Source organism: Crotalus tigris, unplaced genomic scaffold (genome assembly GCF_016545835.1).
Source record: "Crotalus tigris isolate CLP2741 ecotype Arizona unplaced genomic scaffold, ASM1654583v1 scf7180000018809.685583, whole genome shotgun sequence".
NCBI classification, from domain to species: domain Eukaryota; kingdom Metazoa; phylum Chordata; class Lepidosauria; order Squamata; family Viperidae; genus Crotalus; species Crotalus tigris.
This window is the reverse complement of record NW_024097207.1, coordinates 255,606-282,180: the sequence shown is the minus strand read 5'-3', so window position 1 is coordinate 282,180 and position 26,575 is coordinate 255,606. Positions and strand designations below refer to the sequence as shown.

Here is a 26,575-nt window from a genome sequence, read left to right as displayed (position 1 = left end):
TTCTATTCTACTGAATTGTTGTATATTGTATTTGTAATTTCATTTTGTGTACACATTTCCAATAGGTGGCAATAGAGCTCTAATATTTAATCTTCTTTATTTTCAGGAAAGGGACGCATATCTCACTCTGGCTGAAAGTGGCAGCAAGATGTATTTTATTATTTCTGACTTGTCCAAAATTAATAACATGTATCGTTTTAGTCTGGCTTCTTTCCTAAGACTTTTTCAAAGGACTCTACAAAGTGAACTGGTATGTGCCAATAGTTCAAACCAGTATATGTGTGTATCTCCTCTCCCTCCCCCCCCCCCTCTCCTCACACACATATACACACACTTATTGCATTACCTTTTTTTCCAACACTGGAAGTTTTTAAGAAGAGATTGGACAACCATGTGTCTGAAATGGTATAGGTTTCCTGGCTGATCAGGGGGTTGGATTAGAAGACCTTCAAGGTCCCTTCCAACTCTATTATTCTATTCTATTCTATTCTATTCTATTCTATTCATCAAATACTAGAAATAAGGCTGGCTGAAGTAACATTTAAAGAAAAGAAATAAAGGAACTCCTTCCATTAGTGATTGCACACCATTGATACTATAATCAGGGTATTTGAAGGAAATTTAGTTTTATATTTGTATATAATTACCTGAGAAAAGTCCTAAATAAAATGTATAATTTTTCCTTGGCTAAAGAAAGCATAGTTCCATAGTCAAGAGAAGGCAATGAGATTCTATTTATGTAAATACAAGTTCTTCATTTATTTCTTAATTTTCAAACAACGGTCTTTATTATGGTCCCAGGCCAGTACCACAATTAATTTTTAAATTAAGCATTTTACTGACAGAAGGAGGACAATGCAGACTTTTTATAGGGTTTGTCTATTTTTAAATTACAGGTAGGTAATCTGCAGCCTGAAAGCCACATGCACTCCTAAGCTCGTATTTTAAAGGCACCACAGCTTCCTCCAGCTATAATTATTGAAGCTGCTGGTGATATTTTCTGCAGTTTTTATAGGAAGCATATGAAAACATCAGCACAAGTCCTAAAATGAACTTAATACCAGTTAGAAAACAAAAGAACTGAAAATTTCTTTTAAAAAATCAAGAAAAAATCCCTAACATAGTTCATTTGAATCATCATCTCTCCCACTATTGCTCTTAGGCTCGTCTAAAAAATTAACAGTGACTCTCATATACTGAAAGCTTTTAATCCCAGAACACCATGTAACAGTATGGGTCTTTTTTTAAAAAGGAAGTACATAAATTAGCAAAAATTCTATACTTTTCTATAAATGCTCAAAGTATCTATGTGATACTTTAGTAACAATTATCACTATCATGATAATTCTAAATGGTGCAAGTGATAAATAGGTGAAGGCAAATGTATGTAAGAATTTGAAGTCCAAACCGTATTCTATAGAGATTTTACCACAGATGTAATCTTTTCGCCAATCCTTCCACCTAATTTCACACCTAAACTGTGAATGCCTTAAAAATATTTACTCAACAAACTTGAAAGCAGAGTCCTTCTCTGAATGTTTTTCTGTTCAATGCTTTGGATTTGATCCAAAGCATAAATATTAAGAAGCCGATACACTTGGCTGCAACATTCTGAGAGCCAGCCTCAGAATCATAATCCAAATTGGCAAATTTCACTTTCAGAAGTGCCAAAATGGCAGCCAAATAAGCGATTTTCAACAGCCAAGAAAGAAAATTATGAATCAAATAGTTGTTTTCTTTCATAACATCAAAAGCACAGCCACATTTCAACTGATCGTCAGGAACTGATAGATAGTGCGGAAGCATGCTATTAGTATCAAATAGACAAATCTTATTTCTCTTTCATTTGCTAACGAATGATTGGAACATTCCTTCTGTTGGTTTGGAAAAGCAAACCCAAATAGATTTCTTCCTGAATCAGAGTGTAAGCAATTAACTTTTCTGAACAAACTCCCCAAGGAAATGCTAAGTTCACTGGAACTGCAGAGTGATTAGACATAACATTTTGCAGGGATTTCCAAACCTAAGAGAAAATGGATTAAGCTAGACTCAGCTACTATATGCATTTCCTTCCTTTCTCAGTTTAACCACAAGACTAGAAAAAAGTCAAAGTTACTCATAGTTCCCCACTATCTGAGACAATATAAGTAGCTCTTACTGTTTCAATATATGAACCAGATTGACCGACCAGCAGGAGGATCATATTATTCTTGGATTCAGTATTCCATTTTCAACAGAGCTTTTTCTCTTAATGACCAGTACAATTATTTTTGGATTTGAAGCTCACTTTTCAAACCCTCAGTTCTGTATATTCCATGAAAATAAGATGGGATTAATGTTCCTTTGGGCCTAAAAAATAATTCCCTTTTGCACAAACAAGAGGAAAGTATTATGTTTCTCCAGTTCAGTTGATCCAGCAAAACAGTTGGAAATGTGATGAACGTTATGGTTCTGTGTAAACTGAATAACAGAGCAAACATGTTTGAATTTGTAGTTATTTCTTCTCTATTTCAATCACCTGAAAGTACATTATCAAAGTTTACAATTTCCAGGTGATGAAGAAGTAAGTATATAACATTAGCATATCAAACCTTAAGAAAAAATAATCAATGAGAAAGGGAGAACACATCATTTTTTCCAATAATGCAGCAACAATTTTAAAAATCAGGTTTTCCATTCTAGATACACTAACACAGCAACATCTGCTGGGTCTCACTGCTAAATCAGAAAGAAGAAAGCATCACAGTTCTGCATCACAAGTCCCATTTCTTTGGGGCAGGCCAGTCCTTTGTTTATCCTTGGGACAACCAAACTTTTGTATAATAAATTTATGTTTTTTTCTGAAATCAGCTAATTAATTAATTAATTAAATCTCCCTTTAGGACATGAAGATCCTGGCTTCTGCTAGTTTTGGAACAATAGGAAGAAATTCCTGTTTTAAAAAAAGAAATGTCTCTTCTTTTTGACTCCTTGGTGACTCTTGGTGGACATGAACCAGTTTCGTGACAATCTTACTGCCTTGTTTTAATGTTAAATTACTCAGTTTAGTACTTATATACTTTATGGTATATATCTGCCTTGTAGGTAGGGCAATTATCTGCCTTGTAGGTAGGGCAATTATCAGTCTAAGAAGATAGGGTAGAGGACCTGAAAGAAGAATTTATTTTAAGTGTACTAGAGGGAGGTGTCACCTCAAGATTAAGGGATGCCCAATTTGAGTTTCTTATTTATGTTATGGAAGATCTTGCTTTTCCTTTAAAGTTTTTTCTCTTCATTTGTCAAGTAAATTAGCATAATTTAAATAATAACCATAAACAAAAAAGGTTTTAAGCTGATTTAAGTTACCTCAGACTTCATTTAAATGAGGTAAAATAAAGCTTTCTGATAGTACATTGTAATGCTGCTTATTACAAATTTTGAAAGACTAATATTCATCTGCAGGAGATGCACATATAGTCAGTCTCTCAGGCCCAGATTTCTTTTAGAGTCCATGATGCAGTTAGATTATTACTTTGGATTAAATTGTTCACTGTAGATAAAACTCATTCTCTTAAATAGGGATCCCCTCCCTTGGGCCATGGCCCACTACAGACCGTGGCCTATTTGCAACAAGGCTGCACAAGTGGCAGATGAGCATGCATGCACGTCCAACTCCATTTGCATAACGTGTGCTCTGAAATGAATGTGGTTTCAGATAAAACTCTTCAATCTTAAGAGATGTTTTTAGGTATTTTTGAGCCATCAAGTATTACTTAATATTGTTAACTATCTGAACATTCTTTTTCAGGACTTAGGAAATACTGAGGAAAGAATAAAGTCTCTTATCAGCTCATTGAAACACTTGGTATATGAATATGTATGTCGTTGTTTATTTAAGGTAAGTTGTCATTTTCCTTTGCACTGATTCACTGTGTTGAATGTGGAATTATGTTTCCAGAGTAGCCACAAATTGGCTCATATGAAAATATGGTTCAGTGGATGTGCAGTGGTGCCAAATTTTGTTTCTTGTTAGTAAATGCTACTTTTTTTTAACTCTTGTGAATTGTATATAGGATCTTTTTGTCTTGTTTGGCAGAACAAATGAGTTTCTTAGTTTATGAACAGTCTTTTTGCTCACCATGTTGCCTTACTACAGTACTGAGACAATAATAACTTCCAGAGCACTAAGTTCAAACTAAGAAGGAAATGAAGCTTATCTGAAACAAACAAAAAAAAACATACTTTCTGGGATCTCTTAACACTTATCTGGTTTCCTAATAAAATGTACTTCTGAGATATGGAATGTTTTATTAGTAATAATAATAGTAGTAAAGTTGGAAGGGACCTTGGAGGTCATCTAGTCCAACCCCCTGCTCAGACAGGAAACCCTACACCATTTCGGACAAATGGCTGTCTAGTCTCTTCTTAAAAACTTCCAGTGTTAGAGCATTTACTGCTTCTGGAGGCAGGCTGTTCCACTGATTAATTATTCTCACTGTCAGGAAGTTTCTCCTTAGTTCTAGGTTGCTTCTCTCCTTGATTAGTTTCCACCCGTTGCTTCTTGTCCTGCCTTCATGTGCTTTGGAAAATAGCTTAATTCCCTCTTCTTTATGGCAGCCCCTGAGATATTGGAATACTGCTATCATGTCCCCCCTTGTCCTTCTCTTCGTTAAACTAGACATACCCAATTCTAGCAACCGTTCCTTATATGTTTTAGCCTCCAGTCCCCTAATCATCTTTGTTGCTCTTCTCTGTACTCTTTCTAGAGTCTCAACATCTTTTTTACATCGTGGTGACCAAAACTGGATGCAGTATTCCAAGTGTGGCCTTACCAAGGCATTGAAGAGTGGTATTAATACTTCACGTGATCTTGATTCTATCCCTCTGTTAATGCAGCCTAGCACTGTGTTGGCCTTTTTGGCAGCTGCAGCACACTGCTGGCTCATATTTAGGTGATTGTCTACTAGGACTCCGAGGTCCCTCTCACAGTTACTACTATTGAGCATGGTGCCACCTGTGTTGTACTTGTGCATTTGGTTTTTCTTGCCTAAATGTAGAACTTTGCTTTTTTCACCATTGAATTTCATTTTGTTAGTTAGTGCCCAGTGTTCAAGTCTGTCCAGATCCTTCTGTATCTTAAGCCTGTCTTCTGGAGTGTTGGCTATTCCTGCCAGCTTGATGTCGTCTGCAAATTTGTTGAGTTCCCCATCTATCTCTTCATCCAAATCGTTGATGAAGATGTTGAAGAGTACTGGACCCAGAACAGAGCCCTGGGGCACCCCACTACACATTTCCCTCCATATAGATGCAGTTCCATTGAGGACCACTCGCTGAGTGCGGCCGGTCAGCCAGCTACGGATCCATCTGGTGGTGATTCTGTCTACCCCACATTTTTCTATCTTATCAAGTAGTACGTTGTGATCTACTTTATCAAATGCCTTACTGAAGTCCAAGTAAATTATGTCCACAGCGTTCCTCTGATCCACTAATTTTGTCACTTGGTCAAAGAATGCAATAAGATTTGTCTGGCATGATCTATTTTTGACAAACCCATGTTGGCTTTTACTAATGACTTTGTTTGCCTCTAGATGTTCGTTGATTCGTTGTTTGATTATCTTTTCCAGGATCTTCCCAGGTATTGAGGTCAGGCTGATAGGTCTGTAATTTCCTGGATCCATTTTTTTTCCTTTTTTGAGGATGGGAACTACATCAGCTCTTTTCCAGTCCTCTGGTAGTTCCCCTGTGTTCCAGGATCTTTGAAAAATATAGTTCAGTGGCTCCGATATCACATCTGCCAGTTCCTTGAGAACTCTGGGGTGTAATCCATCTGGTCCTGGCGATTTGAACTCATCTAGGCTGGACAGGTGCTCACTAACCATTTTCTTGCCTATCTTAACTTGTGTTTCTGTTTTGTTTTTTATGGCACTATTTTTGATAGGTTGGTCTGTTTTTTCCCTTTGTGTAAAGACAGATGCAAAAAATGAGTTAAATAGTTCTGCTTTCTCCCTGTTGCTTGTCACCTTCTTGCCACTTCCACCCACTAACGGACCAATCATTTCCTTCACTTTTTTCTTGTTTTTTACATGTTGAAAGAAGCTTTTTTTGTTATTTTTGACTTTGGTCGCAAACCTTAGTTCATTTTGAGCCTTGGCTTTCTTCACTTCATCTTTGCAGGCTCGGGCTATTTGCTGATATTCTGACTTAGTTATGTTCCTCTCTTTCCACTTTCTATACTTATCCTTTTTATCTTTCAATTTGTCAGAGAGTTCTTTATGCAGCCATGCTGGTTTCTTTTGAGAGCTGTTGTTTTTCCTCTTTGTTGATATTGTGCTAGACTGTGCTTTTATTATCTCATTTTTCAAAATTTCCCATCCTTCTTGAGTTGTTTCCCCCTTGAGGATTCTCATCCATGGAATCCTTCCCAAGCCCTCTCTAAGTTTATTGAAATTAGCTCTCTTGAAGTCCAAGACTCTAGTTTGACTGTGTTCTATTGCTTGTGCTTCTATAATGTTGAATTCTAATATTGCATGATCACTTCCTCCCACGGTTCCTGTGGCTTCAACACCTTCTATCATTTCATCTCTGTTAGTGAGAATTAGATCCAAAATGGCTAATCCCCTAGTTCCCTTCTCTACTTTTTGGGAGACAAAGTTGTCTGCTAGGTTTGCCAGGAACCTGTTTGATTTTCCACTTGGTGCGGAGTTTGTCTCCCAGTTGATGTCAGGGTACTTAAAGTCCCCCATTACTATTGTGATGTGCTTCCTACATATCTTAGTTAGCTGACTAGCAAAAAGTTCATCTATTTCCTCTATTTGGTTGGGTGGTCTGTAGTATACATCTATGGCAATGTCATTTCCCCCCCCCCCCTTTTATATTGACCCAAATGCATTCAAGACAGTTTTTATCATTGTTATTCATAAGGTTGTTGTTCATAAGGTATTCATAAAGTTATCAGTTTTTGAGCTATATTTGTTTTACATGTTGGGGAACATTGTATTCTTATACCCACAGTAGCCATTTCTGGCTTTTCCCAGAGATATTATAATTCTTCATTCCTATTCTCTCCAAGTGGATAGCTCTAGTTGACATGAGTAGCATTCAGAAGAAAAGAATAGGCACAATTAGATATCTCAGTTGGGCTGTTCAGTCTCGCTCTGTATAGGCCCATTCATGTGATATGTGTATGTTCCTCATTGCTATCTATTCCTATATATGTTGAAGGTGCCTCCACTCTCAGGGTGGTTACTCAGAAGAAAGCCTTCTTGAAATTCACTCCCTTGGAAGTTTAATGTTGTGTTATACTGGAAAATTACAGTTTCTATAATATTGGTTAAGCCAATGTAGTATGAGCTCACTCTTCTGCCTATATTTATTTATTATGAAGCCAATCTAAATACAATATGTAAATACAGGTAGAAGTGTGAGGTAATATTGGCTACAATGACATTTTTACTATATATATTCTTTTAAAAATCATGGATAGGAAAATATGCCCAACAACTATTCATTTGTTATCTATAAGGATATATTGGGAACTAGCATTAAAATCTGGACAACCTTGGTCCATAACCCTAAATTATCTTATGAAGATCACTCTTCAATTACAGATCTGAAATTTTGGTATGAGATTATTCATAAATTTGCAAGCAGGTGCCAACCCCCCCTCTCCCATTAAGGTTGACCCTAGTTGCTGTAAAATAATACAATGGCAGCAATCATATTGTTGTCAAGAAAATTAATAACATGAAGTCACTAGAGTTGAGTTCAACATCACTTACTTTTGAGTTAAATTGAATCAAGTAATATAAATGAAATGTTTTTGGATATTTTATATGATTTGCTTTCATTCAGTATTCACTATTTTTAAACTTTTGAAAGTAAATTGTTTCCAATCCTTGAAAGCTCCACTATCCTAAACAATTAAATGTACGTACTCTATATTACACATCTTCAATGTGAGCATGTTAAACTGACATATACATGTTTACATATATGGAAGGAGAGAAATCTTTTTAAGTCTCAGAATAATAGAAGATGAATTGGCGCTTAAAGATGTAATTTTGAAATATCAGAATGAATAATTACCATTTGCTTTTATTACAGTGGAACTTTAGATCATGAACACTCAATATGTGACTATTTGAGCGAGATACCACACATGATTTTAAAATGCTGCTGGTTAGTTCAGAAAGTAAATTCATTGGAAAAACTATAAATTAATAGTTAGAGATTTATGTAGTTGCTTGGTTCAGAAATGAGCTAGTTCAATTACCCTTTCACTTCAGCTGAAATATAGCATTGCTTCCTGTATTGACAATATAACCATTCAGTATTAAAAAGATTTTCAAACCAATGTTATATTACCTTTGACAGTTGAACAATCAATTCAATTTTGCATCATTTCTATTGCTTAAAAAAATAATTGTATGTTATATTAAAAAAGAGGATGCCCCAAGATTACTGTTTTGGAGAATAGTGTAATAAGAATAAGAATATAGGGTTCTATTTTAAAAGATCAGAGATAAAAATGCAGTCACAGAAATTACAGGAGTGGAAAAATATTGAAATAAAATATCATATTCCCTCAAACCAAGATCCTCTGGTTTAAAATTTTCCTTGGCAAAATCTGAGGTTATATAACCAGCTCCTTGAAAATATTGGTTTCTCTTTATCTGTTTCTATGAAAAATTTCTTTCTAGGGTATTCTTGTCCAAGGAGAATGTTGCACAATATGTTATTAATACTTTGTCATCTGATTATAGGCTGATCAGCTGATGTTTGCATTACATTTTGTGAAAGGAATGCATCCTGAACTTTTTCAAAACAATGTAAGTCATATAATAATGTTTATCCTTTAATGTTAGTTGTCCATTAATACAGGAAAATCTACAGTTTTATCCTTCTTGAATTTCTGATGGTTTTTACACTTTTAATCCTCGACTTACAACCATTCATTTGTTCCCCATGCCATCCATCTGGTAAACTCGCAAGCTTTATTTTTCTCGCCATGTACATGTATACATCCAAACTAGACTGGGTTGTTTCTCTGTGTCACAAAATTTATGTGGCTATATGCACATTTTTCTTTTTCTTTTTTGTCATATTTATGTTGTGTGTATTGGAAGTGTGACTCTTTGAGAGTAGTATGCAACAAAATTTCATTTTAACGTATGCTGATTAGTGTATATTTAAAGTGATAATAAAGCTATTCTATTCTATTCTATTCTATTCACAATTTAAAGTTACCATGGCGCTGAAGGACTTAGGATCCATGACTGAAGTTATAGCCATTGCAGAACTCCCACAGACACATCAAAATTTGGGCAGCTTGCCCACACTTAAGACCACAGGAGCATTGCAACTGCTCTCACCTGACTATCTTTCCCCCATCGATGCCCTCTGGGTCCCCTGCCACCCTATGCTCTGCTGCCCCAGCTGACCTTTGCCACCACTTTCTTGCTCCCACTGCTGTCAAGGCATGAACAAAATGGCTGCTCAGCTGTATAGGGCTCGCTTCGTCCTGCGAAAAGTGGGGGAAAGCATAAAGCAGCCCCTCCTTCAGGTGGAGCGAATCAAAATGCCTCTTTTCACTATACTCCTGCAGTGGATCCCATGGAGCAGGCTTTGAGCTGAAAAAAAGGGGGGGAGCTGAAAGCAGACAATCCCATGTGGTTCAGGAACACAACAAAAAGGGGCATTTTAGTTCTCTCCAGCTGAAGGTGGGGCAGCTTTGCACTTTTTTCTACTTTTTTGTCGTGCAAAGCCAGCCCCATATGGCCCATGATTATGGCAAAAAGAGATGTTTTGGCATGCTCTGGCCCCTTTAAGCTACTTTGTGCTTTTTCTTTAAAAAAAAAAATTGCCACACAAAGCCAACCCCATATGACTCGGCAGCCAGACCAGGCACAACTTGTCAGCAGCAAGAACAAGGAGATGTCAGTGAATGTCAGCAAAGTGTTGTGCAGGGATGCCAAAAGAATGGGGATGGGGAGAGAGAAGCAGGTGTGGGAAATTGGAGGCAGTCCTTTACCTTATTGGATGCTTGGGGCTGGGAGAGACCAAGCCCAGAGTAGCTTGGATTAGGGTGGGTTCTTGGCTGACAACTGGTAAAATTTGCTTAATGGCAGCAACAGGGATTATTAAGCAATTCAGTCATCTGATTTAGATTAGATTAGTTAACCTTTTTTTCCTGTGGGCACAACAGCACACATTAAAAATGAAATTTAATTGCTTGCTCTCGAAGTGTACACATACATAACACACATTTAAAACATACTATATACAACATATGTATAGACCCGCAATAGACCCGCAACCTTACATATAAGTAACATATAAATATTAATCACTGTCCATCTTGAATGCATAATGGGAGGAGGAGGCTTTAGAGTTCACAAGGTTTATACTGTATGGAACAAAGCTGTGACTGAATCTGGATGTTCTGCGTCGGATACCACGGAGCCTTCTCCCGGAAGGTAACAAGGAAAACAGGTCGTGAAGAGGATGTGTAATGTCCTAGGCAATCTTGCGGACCCTGCTCAAGCAACGCTTATGTGCTTCCTGTATGGAAGGGAGAGAACTGCCAATAATCTTTTCAGCCATCCTCACCACTCTCTGCACCACCTTCCTGTCTGAAGCAGTGATGCTTCCAAACCAAACTGATGCTGTATGACAGGATGCTCTCGATCATCCCTCTGTAGAAAGTGGTAAGGACAATGGAAGGAAGATGTGCTTTTCTCATGCGATGCAGAAAATGCAGGCACTGCTATGTCTGCTTCACCAGGGTCTCGCTGTTGAGCGATCAAGCCAACCTGCACACACAGGAATTTGATGCTGGTGACCATCTCCACAGGTGAATCATTAATGCAAGAGAAGTGTGGCTGTGTCTGCCTTTTCTGAAATCGACAATGATCTCTTTGGTGTTTTGCTTTATGACCAATTGTTTAGCATCTAAAATTCTGGTCCCAATTGTGGTCATAAGTCAAGGACTACCTGTGATGTCATTCAAATTTTTTGTTTGCTTTCAAATGTAAACTGTAGTTACACAGACTCTGTCAGCCTCAGTGAGACTATTAATAGCTTGGCAATTTGTGGAGATGCTTCATAGATGTCCTTTTATATATGATCTGAGAGTTAATACAAGATGAGGACTACAATTTTTTTAAATATCCTGTTTATCATAGTTAATGTTAATGTTGGTACCAGTATGATGTTTTACTGTAATCAGTACTAATTGAACAAGAGGGTGTGAATAGAAAAATATGTATATGGACACTTGCCACTGTTGTACTGTTAAGGTGTATGTGATGTGTGTATTTTTCTTTCAGACGGAGGTCTAATATTTGTTTAATTTATTTAAACAATTTATTTGGCTACCTATCTACTTCTATGATTCTGAGCAGCTAACAGTACCTTAAAACTATAACAATAAAACTTGAACCCTACAGTACACATTTATACAATGCAGCGAAGGTTCTCAAAATATTTTAATCCAACAACCACACAATCAAGTCAAGTTTATCTTGCATCCCATCTTGAGTCCCTGAGTCAGGTTTTTCAAGTTTTGGAGAACACCAACTAGATTGGGCCCATCTTAATCTCTAAAAAGACTTTAATAAATGAAATAAATGTTTTGTTGGGAAGGGGCAGTTTGGAATGGAACAGTGGTAGGAAAGGAAATCAAAATTGGCACTTCCAAATCCAAGTATGCACATTTAGTCATTTCTCCATTTTCTCTTTGAAAACATCAACTATACTTTGATGTTTAGCTGTAGTTTGAGTTTTTCCATTTATACACATTATGCTTTACCGGTTTTTAATTTTTTTTATTATTCTTACAGGAGTGGGACACATTTACAGGTGTGATCATTGGAGATATGTTAAGAAAATCAGTAAGTGTCACTTAACACTTTTTTCTTCCCAGCACAAAGTATTATACGGAATTGTCTTTCTGACAATGACAAAAAGTATACTCTGCCATAATAAGAACACTTCAACAGAAACTTTTATATTTAATAAAATAATTAATGTTTGAATATTAATCATTATTGGTAACAGTTCTTTCAACCATAATAATCTGTTTGTGGTATCAGGAGAAGTTATATCAGACCTTTCATATTTTTTTTATTAGAGATAAGTGTTTACTTCAGGGGGGTGTTTTGGGGAAAAACAACAACACATTGGGGAAAAAAAATCTGGATTGTTTTTCTTCACAGTCTGCAGCCAGATCTGGTTGATTTTCAGCTTGCTATTTATTTTACTGACTTCTCACCATCCCTCACCACCACCCTCAAACCAAATTTGGTCCTGCAAAAGAAACAGCTGCAAACCCTGAATATTTTCATGGTGAATGCTAAAGACAGTCTTGACATTTAAAATTTAACTCATGGGGCAGGGAGTGGGATGAGATGGGTCTAAGAGAGATGGGTTTAAGAGATACATTTTTAAAAACAAACAAACAAACAAACAGAATGATGAATCATGTATTAGTTAGCATTGTCACTTTCTTAGTATCCAGAGTTTTGGCCTTAATGTTTATTGACAAATCTTAAGCCTTACAGATATATTTGGCAAAGAGCTGAATAAAATGTGACAGCCTCTTTTGTGACAACTAAAAGAACTGACAAATGTCTGCTGCATGACTGACCAGGTCATTTGTGATTGCCCTGGGGTTGATAGTTGTCACAACCAAATAATACATTTTTGCTTCCTTATACGCATGTCCTGTAACATTTGCAATAAAATTTATTTTTGTACTATTCAGGATTCTACTAAAAGCATCAGAGACCAGATTCCCCTTTGGATAGAACAGGAAAGAAGCTGGGCAATGGCAACCCTGAAGGTACATTTTTAAGTAATTTAACTCTAACACAACCTATATTTGATTCCAAACATTTGTACTCTGAAACTACAGCCATGTAATATTTTTGACTCCCCTACTATCATCTTTGTTTTCGAGTTAATGTTGCAGAAATTGATCATTTGGGAGGATCAGTAACACATTTTGAAATGTTATATGTAATTTGCCAATTTTAAGAATGCCTCCATTTATAGCATTTCTCCTTGTTTCCCCAATTCCCAAATGATGTGAATTAAAAATATTATTTAAAAAGTAACTTTAGGCCATGTTTATAGCTTTCATGTCATACTTCACTATAGTCATTTCTAAATTATCCTACTTGAATTTTGAAAACCTTGTCTATTCATTTCTAATCATATTAGATTCCTTTTTAATCTTCATTTTACCCTGCTTAGCTAGATTCAGAAACCAAAATCAACACTGAGTCCAGAAAGAAGTAAGGTAGCTGATGTATGTCTCTGAAAGACCTTCTTTAGGGGAAAAAAAATCTGTTTTATATTGTTGGTGCTTCAGAATGATCTTTAAACAATCATATATAGACTAAATAGTATAATTAATATCTTAGCAATTTCAAAAATGCTGCATCCCTCTGAAAGACCTTTCACTGACTGAAAAGTCAAAAATTGTAAAATCTCTTTTTTGGCCCATTTTGCCTGAGGAAAAGAAGGTGCCTAATAATTATGCACACCTTTATATAGGGTGTTGATCTCCTTAGGCCACACCCTCCCTCATTACACAAATACACATCACCTGATATGCTTATAGCCACTAAGCATTCAGGTTTATACAGCTTGGAGGTGAAAAATATGCATAAAAACAATGATATGGTTAAAATACTCACTTGCCTAATAATTGTGCACACAGTGTGTAACATTTTGCTTTATGAAAATGAGCTAGTTTATCCAGGCTCCCACTGAGGTTTTGATTGAAATCCTACTTCAGTACAAGAAACCCCATTTCTGTATGTAGGGTTTTACAATTATTATATTGTCTCAACACACCAGCTACATTTTATTAAGCCACATGAGAACCATTCCTTGAAAATTAATGAAAACAACTATTCTAGCATGATTTTACACAATTGCAATGAATACATTGTTTGAGAATTAAAATTATACGAGAATTAATTTTTTTATTCAACATAAAAAAAATAGATTTTTTCCTCTTACATGTAAACCTGTTGGTTTGTTTTATAGATCTCTCTCCCAACTTTGTATCAAACAGTTTGCTTTCAAGATGCAGCACTGTGGCAGCCTTTCTCACGGAGCTCAGTGTGTGAACAAGAATTTCCATCTATTATAGCAAATAGAATCTCTCTATTTCAGCAGGTATTTCTGGACCTACAATTTTAGACAAGTATAAATCATATGCAAATCTTTGGGGGAAAGGGGGAGGGAGAGGAGAAAGAATATTTCCCCATTCTTTTTCTCTTACACTGCTGGATTTCATGTTTATTCAAAGCAAGCTTTTGCAGTTTTTATAGGGAAATAAATCTTATAAAATACCAAAGAAAATGTGACTCAGTTTGTTAAATGTGAGCCTACTGGAGTTGTAGATTCAAATCTTTCATTTTGTTGAGCCAAGGCAAGCAGTTTTAGATTCTTATTTTTTCCTGTTATGAAGGATCCATACGTCACCAATTGAATGTACAAGCCTTCCATATTAACATACTTAGTCTCTGGTATTCTTAGTTAAAACTTCGATTGAGCCAGAGCTGAATATTTTAAGTATTCATCTTAATAATGGGAAGACTGAAAAAGATCAGCTGATTTTTGCAGCCTTCTGATCTCTGCAGTGCAAATCCTGGCTGAAGTGATGTCAGGAGAGTTGTAAAGTTGACTGTAAATTGCTGACTCTGAACTGGATTCTAAAAATTGAATTACAGATAAGGTTGCCTTCTGGCAGTTTCTTAACCAGCTTCTTTAATATACCTGCAAGAACAGTTTAATAGAAACAAACAGGCCCCAAAGAACATGAAGTGGTCCATTTGTTTAGACCTGAGGTGAATAGCCTTCCTATAACCAGAAGCTTCACCATTTTGACCTATTACTGGTTTCCTGTTTTCTTTTTTTTAAAGTATTGCTTCAATATAAAAAAAAATCAGGAAAAAAAATTGAATGAAGAAACAAAAACATGCTTATAAGAACTTATTCAACTTAGCTTCCAGATCTTGACCACGTTAAATTCATACTGTCCAACTTTTCATGGTATTGATAATATCGAACACCTTTTCCTTTTTTTTTTATTGAAAATTTTTATTTTTTAAAACATACAATCATTTATAAAAATACAATAAAATTTTAAAATAGAGAACCCCCCCCCCCTTACCCTCCCTCCCACCCCCACCCCCTCTCCCTTCACTTCCCAGAGCAGAATACAGGGTTAAGAAAAAAAAAGAAAAAGAAAATTATAATAATTAAAAAAAAGAAAAAAAAAGAGAAAAAAAAAAATATCATAATTAACCTTTAACTCCATAACTTATAAAACAATTCTCTATAATATTTGATATTCATTCATAAAATAAATAAAACTTTTTAATTCCATATTTTTTCTGAATATAATCTATCCACCTTCCCCATACAGTAATATATCTTTCTTGTGTATGATCCTTTAAATAAGCAGAAATTTTTGCCATTTCTGCAAAACTAGATACTTTAAATATCCATTCTTCTAAAGTAGGCAAAGAATCTTTCTTCCAATATAGACCTACTAGTAACCTTGCTGCAGTTAATAAATTCAACATCAAAGTAGTTTCTTTTTCATTTAAGTCAACAAAAATACCAAGTAAAAATAGTTGAGGAGTAAACTTTATCTTCTTTCTAAAAATCTTTTGAATGTTCCACCAAATCATAATCCAAAAAGCCTTTACTTTTTTACAATTCCACCAAATATGAAAGTATGTCGCATCATTATTGCCACATCTCCAACATTTGGGCTGTATGTTGGAATACATACAAGATAATTTTTTAGGATCTAAATGCCATCTATAAAACATTTTATAAAAATTTTCTCTCAAATTTTGAGCTTGTGTAAATTTAACATTTCTTATCCAAATTATCTCCCATAAATCCAATGAGATCGGCTCCTGTATATTCTGAGCCCATTTAATCATACAATCTTTAACACCTTTTCCTTGATGCATCCAGCTCACAAACATAAAATAGATGTAGATTGATTGTAAGTTGTAAATCTGAGGTCGTGCTAAAGGACAGTCTTTCTATTGCTTCCCATACTTAATGTTCTGGTATGCTTACATCTTTAAATTATATCGATCTTTATAATACCAGATTAACAAGTGTTTAGATATCAAAGTAAAGTAGGCAAGGCATAAGTAAATGTTTCCCCATTCTGTTTACACTTCCAACACAGTTACTTTATTAGCCAATATTTTTAAGGAATCTTTTTGGCATCTAGTAAATATGACAAAGAATATTTTGTTAAATTTGTTTTATTTTTTTGCAGCAATCTTTATTTTTTCTCATCTATAGCCTCTTTTATCAATCTACCAAGCAACTTTTTTTCATAATTCCCATTAGCTCAACTTTTGGCACTTTTATAATGAAATTCTTTTAAATTTGCTCCAAGCAGCCATCACATCTGCTTTTTTATGTTAGTTTTCTATCTGGGAGAATAATCTATATTAAAGTATATACCAGGCATGTCAAACTCACGATATTACATGATGTTGTGTGACGTATCATGACTTTTTCCCCATTGACAGCAATGTGGGCGCGGTTTTGGCGTGACACATCTGGCCCGTGAGCCGGCAGTTTGACATGCCTGGTATATGCCGTAGTATCCTTTTCCTCCTGTCATTTCATTTTTGTTAAACTTTTTTTCCTTTCTTCCCTTGTTAATTTCTTCCCAAGATCCACTCATGACACTAACAAAACATGGACTGTTCCTCATTCATAATCCCTCATCTTTGTACTTTTCACTTTTTTAAAAAAGTTTAATCATAAGCCATCCAATTAATCATGCATTTAAGTTTATATTCTTTCTTGTTCTGTATAGCTCAGAATAGACCTGTGCTTGAACTGTGCATTCCAAAAGATCTTAACCTAAACAGCTACTCATGCCTACTCACACATATCAACAGAATGTTTATTGTATAACGATTAAAAATGTCGCTATTCTTCTGAAAGTTAGTTCCTACAGATTGGCTTATTTCCCCTAAATTTAGCTGCCTAGCTAGCTTTTACCAGCTCACTGAAGCTGCCATTTAATAAAGTTGAGAATGAAATATTAACAGATTGAACAGTGCAATTAATATTTTCATTTACTAGTCATAGATTAAGAACTGCCAATTTTAATCAGATTTTAATTGGAGTTGTCTCTGTTAAAGAGGCTGATCAGTGCTGATGACTGTATTTAAATAATTTATATACCTTCTCATTCATGCCCTGAGCGTACCTTTTTCTGAAGAATACATTATGTGTTAATTTGAAGTAAGGAATGCTCTATCCTCATTAGATATCTACTGTATCTTAAAGTATGAAGTATGAAATATAAGAGAAATGTTTCTTTTAACTGCTCATTGTCAAGAGTATATAAACCAGAAAACTTTCTTAAATGAAAGACAAGTGTTAGAAATATTGCCATGTTTGTCTGGAATTGAGTTGATGGTCTGCTATATCACAACTGAAATCAGCCTTATTATGAAAGATTGTAAGGCGGTTGAGAAAAGAATGGAAGAGATAGCAGTGAGTCTGTTGTCTCATAAATGGCAACCAGCCCAGGTAAAGAGAAATGTGGGAATAATTGTACAAAACAATTACCATAAATTTCATTGCATATTTCTAAGTTCCAGGAACTTTTTACTCTATGTATTTTCTGCATACCAGGCATAATTGTACAAAGGTTATTATTTTCCATTGCTTATCTCCCCTACTAATTAAACAGTGGATTAACTTTTTGCATAAATAATATTGGAAGCAACTTCTATTAATTTTTTTTAGAAAGCCTGTAATTTTGAAAATCATCATCTTTATAATACATTTCACTCATATAACTCTTTGTGCCAAGCATGTGGAAGTGTTAGATGATGTTTGTTAATGAGTTGAGAATCCTGATGTGAACATTTTTACCTGCAGGTCCTTGTGGTCCAGGCTGTCAGGCCAGATAGATTGCAGAGTGCAATGGCCCTTTTTGCTTGTAAAGCTTTGGGTGAGTTGCTATATTTTTCAGAATACATAAAGTATATATTTCCACTGTAATTCATCTAAGGAGTAATGTAGGGATTTCATATGCATGTGTATGTACCTGTTAAATTATAGGTGTCCACCCATTTCATTGTCGACTATGTGTAGCTGATGACAGTTAAAAATACAGCAAAACAGCAGCATAACAATAAATACATGATAAAATCCGTCAACATAACTCAGAATTGTAGGAGAGATGGGTGGCATAGAAATTTAATAAATAAAATAAAATCAACATAAACATAAACATCTCACAGACTCTGCCATACATTCCAATCCCCATGCCCAGAAACATAGCTAAGTCCAAGGCCAGTAGGGTTGGAGCTAATCTAATTCTGCCAGGGGAATGATGTTGCCACAACATCAAAAGCTCTTTTCCTTGGTTCAGTCAGATGACATTCTTTAATGGAAAGGAGCTATATCATGCCTCTCCTACAGATCTGATGGGCAAAATAGGCATAATAGAAGTGCCACAAATAACTAGGCCCTATGCCACTAATTGAATCAGCAAAGACACTGGCAGCCAAAACAGTTTATAAACAGTCAAGATAAAGAAAGGAAAAGATAGACTGAGACATGTTCATTTTTGTTGTCTGACTCCTCAAATTGTTTAACTCTCTTTCCTGGCATTGATAGAAAGTTATGCAGTGTATGCATTTGCTTAAGAGCTGAGTATATCTTGGAAAAAATGATTTGCAAGGACAGCAAGTTTCTGCCATTCAAATAAAACAGATACAGTTTTGAAGCTTATATGGAAGCTTTACTGAATAGCAGAGAGATGTATGCTTGCACACATGTGAATTCTAAAGCATAGTTTCCAAATAATTTTAAAAACTTTTCATGGTCCTAGTTTGTAGATCCTTTTTTTAACTTATTTTTTTTCATACTAATTATTTGTCCTGCTGTGTTTGGATGTTATCTATGGATGCTTGTCTTCAATTAGAACTTAGTGCGATGATCTGTGCTTTTTCAAAGTAGTTTGAAAAATGTGGAATCCTTGGTGTTCTCTGAGCTTACTTGTTTGCTGGCAGACATTTCATTACCTGACTAGATAATATAAGTGCAGTGATTATGTTGCTAGCTGGGTAATAAAGTGTCTGCCAGCAAGCAACCCACAGAGTACCAACAACCAACTCAGAAAGCACCAAGGGCTCCACAGTTCAACCCTGAGCCAAAGATATTATTTTCTATTGAGGTTTGAAAAATATTAAAGAGGTATTCTATAATTTGTACTACAATGGTTTTAGCAGGAAGTTATTATTAGGTGACATCTTTATAAAGAATGTGTATTTTACCAAGACAAATGGTTTGTTGATATGTAGGTTTCCAAAATGGATCTGTCTTGCATTTCTGGAACTTGTATGAACACATACTTGAATTGCAGTATTTTTATCTAATGTTTTCATCTTTTTTTAGTTATCATCTGCAATGTCAGCAAAAACAAGAGCCTGTAGATGTTTTTGTATCCAAACCATCATAGACTTACTATCTGATTTTATACTATGATTGCTATGATTTTATAAAACATCCATGCCAGTATCAAAGATTTATAGGGGTAAGGAAGTTGAGAAAAGTGAGGGCAGTTCTGTTCTGTGAACAATTCAGACGAGAATAGCAACTCAAAATTTTGTTACTTTTTTATTGTAAATACTTTACATTTCTTAGGGATTAAAGAGCTGTCTCCACCCCCACTCAATCTGAAACGTCTGTACAAAGAAACATTAGAAATCGAACCAATCTTGATTATTATTTCTCCTGGTGCTGATCCCTCTCAAGAATTGCAGGAGCTTGCAAGCACTGAAAGAAATGGAGAATGCTACCACCAGGTGAATCACTGTCATGTCTCAGTCCAAGGGAAATGCTCACATTTTTTTTCCATTCTCTGGTTCATGGGTAGAACACACAATTTGTCATCTTTTACTTTATCTTATTGACTATACTTGCTCCTTGGTGTGTTTGTGTGTATGTTACATACATACCTACATACACACATAATACATACATGCGTACATACATCTTTAGTGTACCATTGACAGTCAGCTGAGGTGACAGACATTGGGAAGTCCTGTTAGTGGTTAGAAAGGTTTGGACTAAAAGATAGCATTAAGGCAGTGATCATAGCAGGACAAAAACTGGCCCTAAGCACCAGAACCATAGAAGCAGGATTCGACTGCACCAGACAGGATCTGAAGTACAGACTGTTTAGAGTACTCGAGACAGTCCAACACACGGCAGCAGGGTGCAAGAGGTAGGCAGGAAGAGCATACACTGAACAACACAGTCAACTAGCTGGCATTGTTACAGGAATACCTGCACAGTGTATGAACTAGATCCTCATAAGTTCAGATGGGCGATTCTACAGAAGGTTGTGGAGAATAATAGGGCTAAGATCCTGTGGAACTTCTGGATCCAGACAGACAGGCAGATACTGGCCAATCAACATGTTGCTGCTGAGCCACACAACTACATGCAGGCTGGTTAGGGTTAGGGTTGGGGTTAAGCAGAAAAAACAATATGTTTTCTTCTAAAAAATAAAAGACCTTTCTCCTCTTCATAAGCTATACTGAAACAGTTCTGGAGATAATAAAGATACAAAACAAATGGAAATGATATTTTAATTGATATGTTGCCTCCATTACATTTTGTGTATGAGATAATTCATCTTCTATGAGACTACCAGATAATGATTTCCATTAATTACAAATATGATCCAAAATTATCTACAAATAAACTGCAGTAATTTCTCACTTGACCTTTTGTGCCATTATTACAGTTTCAATGCCATAATGTTAATCACAGTTAATTGGAATTCAGTCCTTCAATGCTTAATCTGCAAGACTCCTACAAATATATACGTTTTTCTCTATGGTTAAAGAACAATATTTCACTATCTTTTGTAGGTGGCCATGGGTCAGGGTCAAGCTGATCTAGCTATTCAGATGGTAAAAGATTGTGCCCGGAATGGAGAATGGTTGTGCTTGAAGAATTTGCACCTTGTTGTATCATGGCTTCCTATATTGGAAAAGGTAAGATATTTCATAGAATTCAGTGACTTGTAGGCTGTTTTCCATGGGAAATGGAAAAAAAAATTGATCAATATTACCGTATTTCCCAGGAAAATTCATCTGTCAATCTTTTTAATAAAATTAATAAAAGAATAGTAAAAATAATAGTTTGCAGTCCTCTCACACTTTACTGGAAGAAAGTTATATTTCACTCGGTGGGAAGTTTAGATAACTCTTTTAAAGATTTTGTGGTAAAATTCTTTTGTGCCAAATAATTTCAGTGGTTAATTTACCTTAGAATGCACAGATTATTAGGGATCTGTTGGATAGGCAACAGTCACAATTTATTTCAAAACATTACAAATTAATTAAATCATATTTATCTTGCTGATTTTTAGTTCTGATGACTCCTAACTATTAAATAAATGGAAACTAAGAATATGATTCTTATATTATAGCAACTGCTTGCCACTGAGAAAATTAGATTCTCTAAGATTCCTACTCATATTTATTGGAACATGGTAGATAGGTCACATAATCTTGGAAATTATACGTACGTATGTATAATTTAACATTCTATTATCAGTATATTAAAGAAGGATCTGATTGATCCTCTGAGTCCCATTTTTACTGCTTCTTGACAGAAGAAATGTTGTCACCCATTTGCCCCGATAAGAACGAATGCACAGATGTTCCAGCCTTACAGTAATTGGGAAACTACTCTTCTCTCTACTATATAGTCATGTATCCACATTCTCTCTACTGTATAGCCACTTTAGTTATATCTGGAAGGAAAAAAAGAAAAGGAAAGGTGTCCCTGCAAATTTTACTCCACTAGTTGTGCTGACTATAGGGGGTAGCGCTCATCTCCGTTTCAAGGCCATTGAGCCAGCACTGTCCAAAGACTATTTTATGGTCATGTGGCCAACATAACATTGCAGAAAGCTGAGTCTTAAGCACTGAGTCTTCATGCCGCCCCAATTGGTTGTATCTGATTTCCTCTTAAATTATTTCCCAGCTCTGGTTGCTCCACTTTTCAAGAAAGGGAGGGAGGGAGGGAGGGAGGGAGGGAGGGAGGGAGGGAGGGAGGGAGGGAGGGAGGGAGGAAGGAAGGAAGGAAGGGAAGGAAGGAAGGAAGGACGGAAGGAAGGGAAGCTCTGTCAGTATAGTGTACCCACTTCTATTTGTAGCCTCATTCTCCAGTCTCACGATAGTTAAAGCAGTGTTACTAAGTTTTGGAGACCCTCTGACTTTTCTGCCTTTGAAAAGTAGTCAATAGTGAATAATGGGTAGCTAGACTATAGTTTGCAGTGTACAGGGCATGTCAAATTAGCATTTATGATTTATTTTAAATGCTAAATAGATTAAAGGATTTATAAGTTATTCAGGTATAGTACTTCTAAGACCTCAGATCCAAAGATGGTTTAATAGTAGTTGTATCACTTTTGCTAATTGCTCCCAAGTGTATCTGATGCAACTATTATTGTAAAAGTTACAGCAATGTAAATCTATGTGTTGATATAGAAAATGGAATGTACTATTTTAAACAAATTATTTACTATTATGTCAAATTGTCATACTCCCTTAAATTATTCCCCTAGTAATGTGTTTATTACAAATATAAACTTCCTCATTACAGTGATATTTATAATAAAGACAAAGTTGGGCGAAAGGATGTTAAAATACTTTTGAAATTTTTAAAAAGCCACAGATGAGGTAGCTTGTAGCTTATACTCAACAAATATATTCATAGTTCAAAAATTAACTGATAGAAAAATATAGTCACCGTTGGCATAAATCCTTCCATTCTGGTATTCAGATAATAAAAGCAAAAATCGCTTTTGGAAGACATTGTTTCTCAGTTTGACTATATATGAAATTTTATTTGCCTATACAGTATGTCTTCTACTCCTTTCTTCCCTTTGACATCCAGACTCAGAAAATAATAGACAAGCTGAAGACAAAACATGGCTGCAAATCCTGGCTTTTCTCAAATTATCACTTAAAAAGAATATAATCATCTCAAGTCAGGGATAAAAACAGGATTGTTTTTCTTGTATTTGTGTTTCTATTATCCTGTTTCAGTATGTTAAATGTAATTGTTGTCCATATTTTTCAGAGAGCAATTTGACATTAGAATATAAAGCATTTATTTAAATTTTGAACATCAATTCTTTTACAATAGGAACTGAATAACCTACAGCCCCAGCCTGGGTTTCGTCTTTGGTTAACAGCTGAAGTCCATCCCAGTTTTTCTCCCATTTTACTCCAATCAAGCCTGAAGATAACATATGAAGTAAGATTTGAAACTCTAAGGAACTCCAGCCTTATTGGCAAAATAATTACAATTCCAAACAAAGTGTCACTTAAGATAACACATGGGATTGCATCCCAAATTACAGAGGAATATAATCTGTCCTTTTCTCCACTATAACCTTGTATATCCATTGAAAAGCATGTTCTACTTGTGGGGCCATTTGATTACTCGGCCCCATTGCAGCTTCCTGCAGCCTCTCTTTTTAAGGTATGTAATAAACTAAACTAAAAAGAAAGAGGAAAAAGCTATATTGTACAAGCAGACATTTACTTGCATTCTTTGTGATACCAGTCATCATACTTTAACGCTACAGTAAGATATTATTTTCTCTTCCAGGCACCTCCAGGCCTCAAAAAGAACCTAATGCGAACATATGAATCTTGGACGCCAGAACAAATTAGTGAAAAGGGTAATTTAGCTCGAGCTCATGCTCTTTTTAGCCTGGCTTGGTTTCATGCTGCTTGTCAAGAACGAAGGAACTACATCCCTCAGGTAAAATATATATATTTTAATTGCTACTCTTTTTTTCCCCTTCTCATTTAATGTACTCTTGTTCTATTCATCTTTCTTCCCTATATTAACAATTATTGTGGATAGTAATTGCTTTCTTGATTGCCAAGATCATAAAAACCAATTTTGAAAATAAAGGCTATAATACTATAAACACCTAAAGGGGGTAAGTCTAATTTAATTCATTTTTTTCTTCTGTTTAAACTAAGTATTTCTGCTAAGTACTGTAAAGAAATCATTTATGTCATACCTATTGTTATATATTGTACCTTCAAATCTTATGATTTAATCTTATTAACTTCACCCATTTACTTGTACTAAAATGAACTATTAAAGAATTAAAAATGGATGCTTGTTTTTCCAAACTTCCTTTTTAGGGGATTGAAGTTGCTTTAAATCTCTATGCTTACTGTTTGTTTGCTTTGGATAAGCACCTTAAAAATGCTAGGGGAAGAAGGGTTCATTTTTCAAAATTTATGCTTTGAGACCGTGATGGTTTAAATACGTTTTTTTTTTAATTTTATTTTCATAAAGCTGAGTTTATCTCATATTGTCCTTTTTTAATTGATTACTTTCTACATGTTTGTTATCTATGTTCCCCTTTGAATTTTAAAGAACTTTAAAAGAAGTTAATTTTGATTTTTTTTCCCCACTCAATAGTTGATGAACAGTGTGTTGTCTGGGTTAAAAAAAAAAAAAGTTAATTTTTTCCTCCCACCAAAACAGAAATCCTGCTTAAATAACCTTATAAAATTAATTTAGCATTCCTCAGCTCTACAGCATTTATGTAAATTCTACAAAAGTACCTTTGAAGTTAGAGAATCTGTAGCTTATCAGCCACAGGTTAAAAAATATCTTCCCACCAAACTTTTTTTTCCTAATATGCATTGTTGAGTATGATCAATTGGACTGGGAGTAATAGATAATAGGCTTTTCACTGCTAATGCTCATGGAAAATTAAGAATGTTGACCTGATTCACTAGGTAGGAAGAAGTTAAGATGCAGGTTCTATATACACATATCTCATCAGCAGCCCGATTCAGATTTTTGTTTACTTCAGTGATTCGAAAGCATGATGATTTTAAAGAAGGACTGGAAACCTGTCTTCCAGTAACCTACATTATGCATCAATTTTTCCCCTCCCAAATATATACTTATCCATGGAAATCTATATTGCTTGATACTATGTTATTTATTTATTAAATTTGTATGTTGCCCATTTGTCTACCAAATGACTCTAAATGGCTTAAGATACCATAAATAACAGAATAAAGCAATTATAAGATTTAATCATTAGATATTAAAAGCTAAAGCATTAAAATTAATATTAAAACAGATAAAAAATCAATGCGTAGACAGGGTAGAGGTGAGATGCTGTACTAATCTACTAGCCACCTTGGGGCGCCAAGCCAGTAGGCAAAACTATGTTTTTGGGCTGTTTCGGAAAGTCAAGAGGGTAGGGACAAATCTCACTTTGGAGGGCATGATATTCCAAAGGCTGGGAGCCATGACACAATTCCTTGGCCAATGGGATCCACAGCATGCCTCCGTTTGCCAGAGCAACTATATACATCTCTCTCTCTGTGTGTCTGTCTGTCTGTCTCTCTTTCTTTCTCTCTTTCTTTTAAGTTGCTTGGCACTTAATTATTTTATTGTGCTTTCTATTACGTTTTTCATATGAAATTTGCCATAGATGCTTTTGAATATTTTTAGTGATATGTGACATGGACATTTAATATTTACCATTTGCTAATGCTTTTTTCAAGGGCTGGACCAAATTTTATGAATTTTCTTTATCTGATCTTCGTGCAGGATATGATATTATTGACAGACTCTTTGATGGTGAGTCGTCATAATGGAACTCTTGTTCCATTACCTGGTCTAGCTTTTTTCAAACAGTAAATATGTAGGTACTTTATTCATTATGATATTTATTGCCCTTGGAAGTTGGTTTCAAATTAATTATTAAAAAATGCATGAGTGTACAAACATTAATGATTCATGAATTTATTTTATCTAAGAAAAACTTTGTACAACAATCTGAAGCTCATAGCTAAGAGTTATATGAACAGTTATGTATAAGTGATGACTCTGAATAAATAAAGGTATTAATATAATTGTTCTCATAACTATGACAGTTGCCCAATTATAGATTTATATGTTCAAGCAGTTGTATTTATATATTTATTTAGTAGTTTTGAGGGACTATCAGGAAAGAGCAACTGACTAGAATCCGTTAGGCAAAGTAGTTGGGGCTCCATAAGAATGTGTAGTGTGGAGAATGTCACAATTAAATGAAAGCATTAGGTCATCTGCATAGACACGAATCATATGGGAGCAGAATTTATTGCTTTCCTACATTAAGTTCAAGTTTAACAAAAAATAATCTACAATCAAGTCAATACACTACATTTTAATATGCTACTCATTTCAGGTGCCAAAGATTTTCAGTGGGAATTTGTGCATGGCTTATTGGAAAATGCTATTTATGGAGGTCGCATAGATAATTACTTTGATATGAGGGTCCTGCGATCTTACCTAGAACAATTTTTTAATGCCAGAGTCATTGCTGACTCAAATTTCCGGGGCAAGAAGATGAGCAGATTTCCTTATTCCATTTCTCTACCTAGCTCTTACAATATATTGGTAAGTATGTTCCCTACTTATCAGATGATCAAGCTAAAATTAATTCTCTTTGGCTTTA

The 26,575-nt window shown here is 35.2% G+C and overlaps 1 protein-coding gene across 5 annotated transcripts in view; it reads left to right on the top strand.

The window, feature by feature from the left end:
• DYNC2H1 (dynein cytoplasmic 2 heavy chain 1) overlaps nucleotides 1–26,575 on the top strand; it is a 163,479-nt gene that overhangs the window by 91,270 nt on the left and 45,634 nt on the right. For all 5 annotated transcript variants that reach the window (XM_039356269.1, XM_039356267.1, XM_039356271.1 and 2 more), the window contains 13 exons: nucleotides 107–250; nucleotides 3,788–3,877; nucleotides 8,742–8,807; nucleotides 11,820–11,870; nucleotides 12,743–12,820; nucleotides 14,035–14,166; nucleotides 17,932–18,004; nucleotides 19,705–19,865; nucleotides 20,940–21,065; nucleotides 23,230–23,340; nucleotides 23,698–23,853; nucleotides 25,638–25,713; nucleotides 26,306–26,517. In XM_039356269.1, the coding sequence (XP_039212203.1) occupies nucleotides 107–250; nucleotides 3,788–3,877; nucleotides 8,742–8,807; nucleotides 11,820–11,870; nucleotides 12,743–12,820; nucleotides 14,035–14,166; nucleotides 17,932–18,004; nucleotides 19,705–19,865; nucleotides 20,940–21,065; nucleotides 23,230–23,340; nucleotides 23,698–23,853; nucleotides 25,638–25,713; nucleotides 26,306–26,517 (1,476 nt within the window). The remainder of the gene's footprint in view (nucleotides 1–106; nucleotides 251–3,787; nucleotides 3,878–8,741; nucleotides 8,808–11,819; nucleotides 11,871–12,742; nucleotides 12,821–14,034; nucleotides 14,167–17,931; nucleotides 18,005–19,704; nucleotides 19,866–20,939; nucleotides 21,066–23,229; nucleotides 23,341–23,697; nucleotides 23,854–25,637; nucleotides 25,714–26,305; nucleotides 26,518–26,575) is intronic.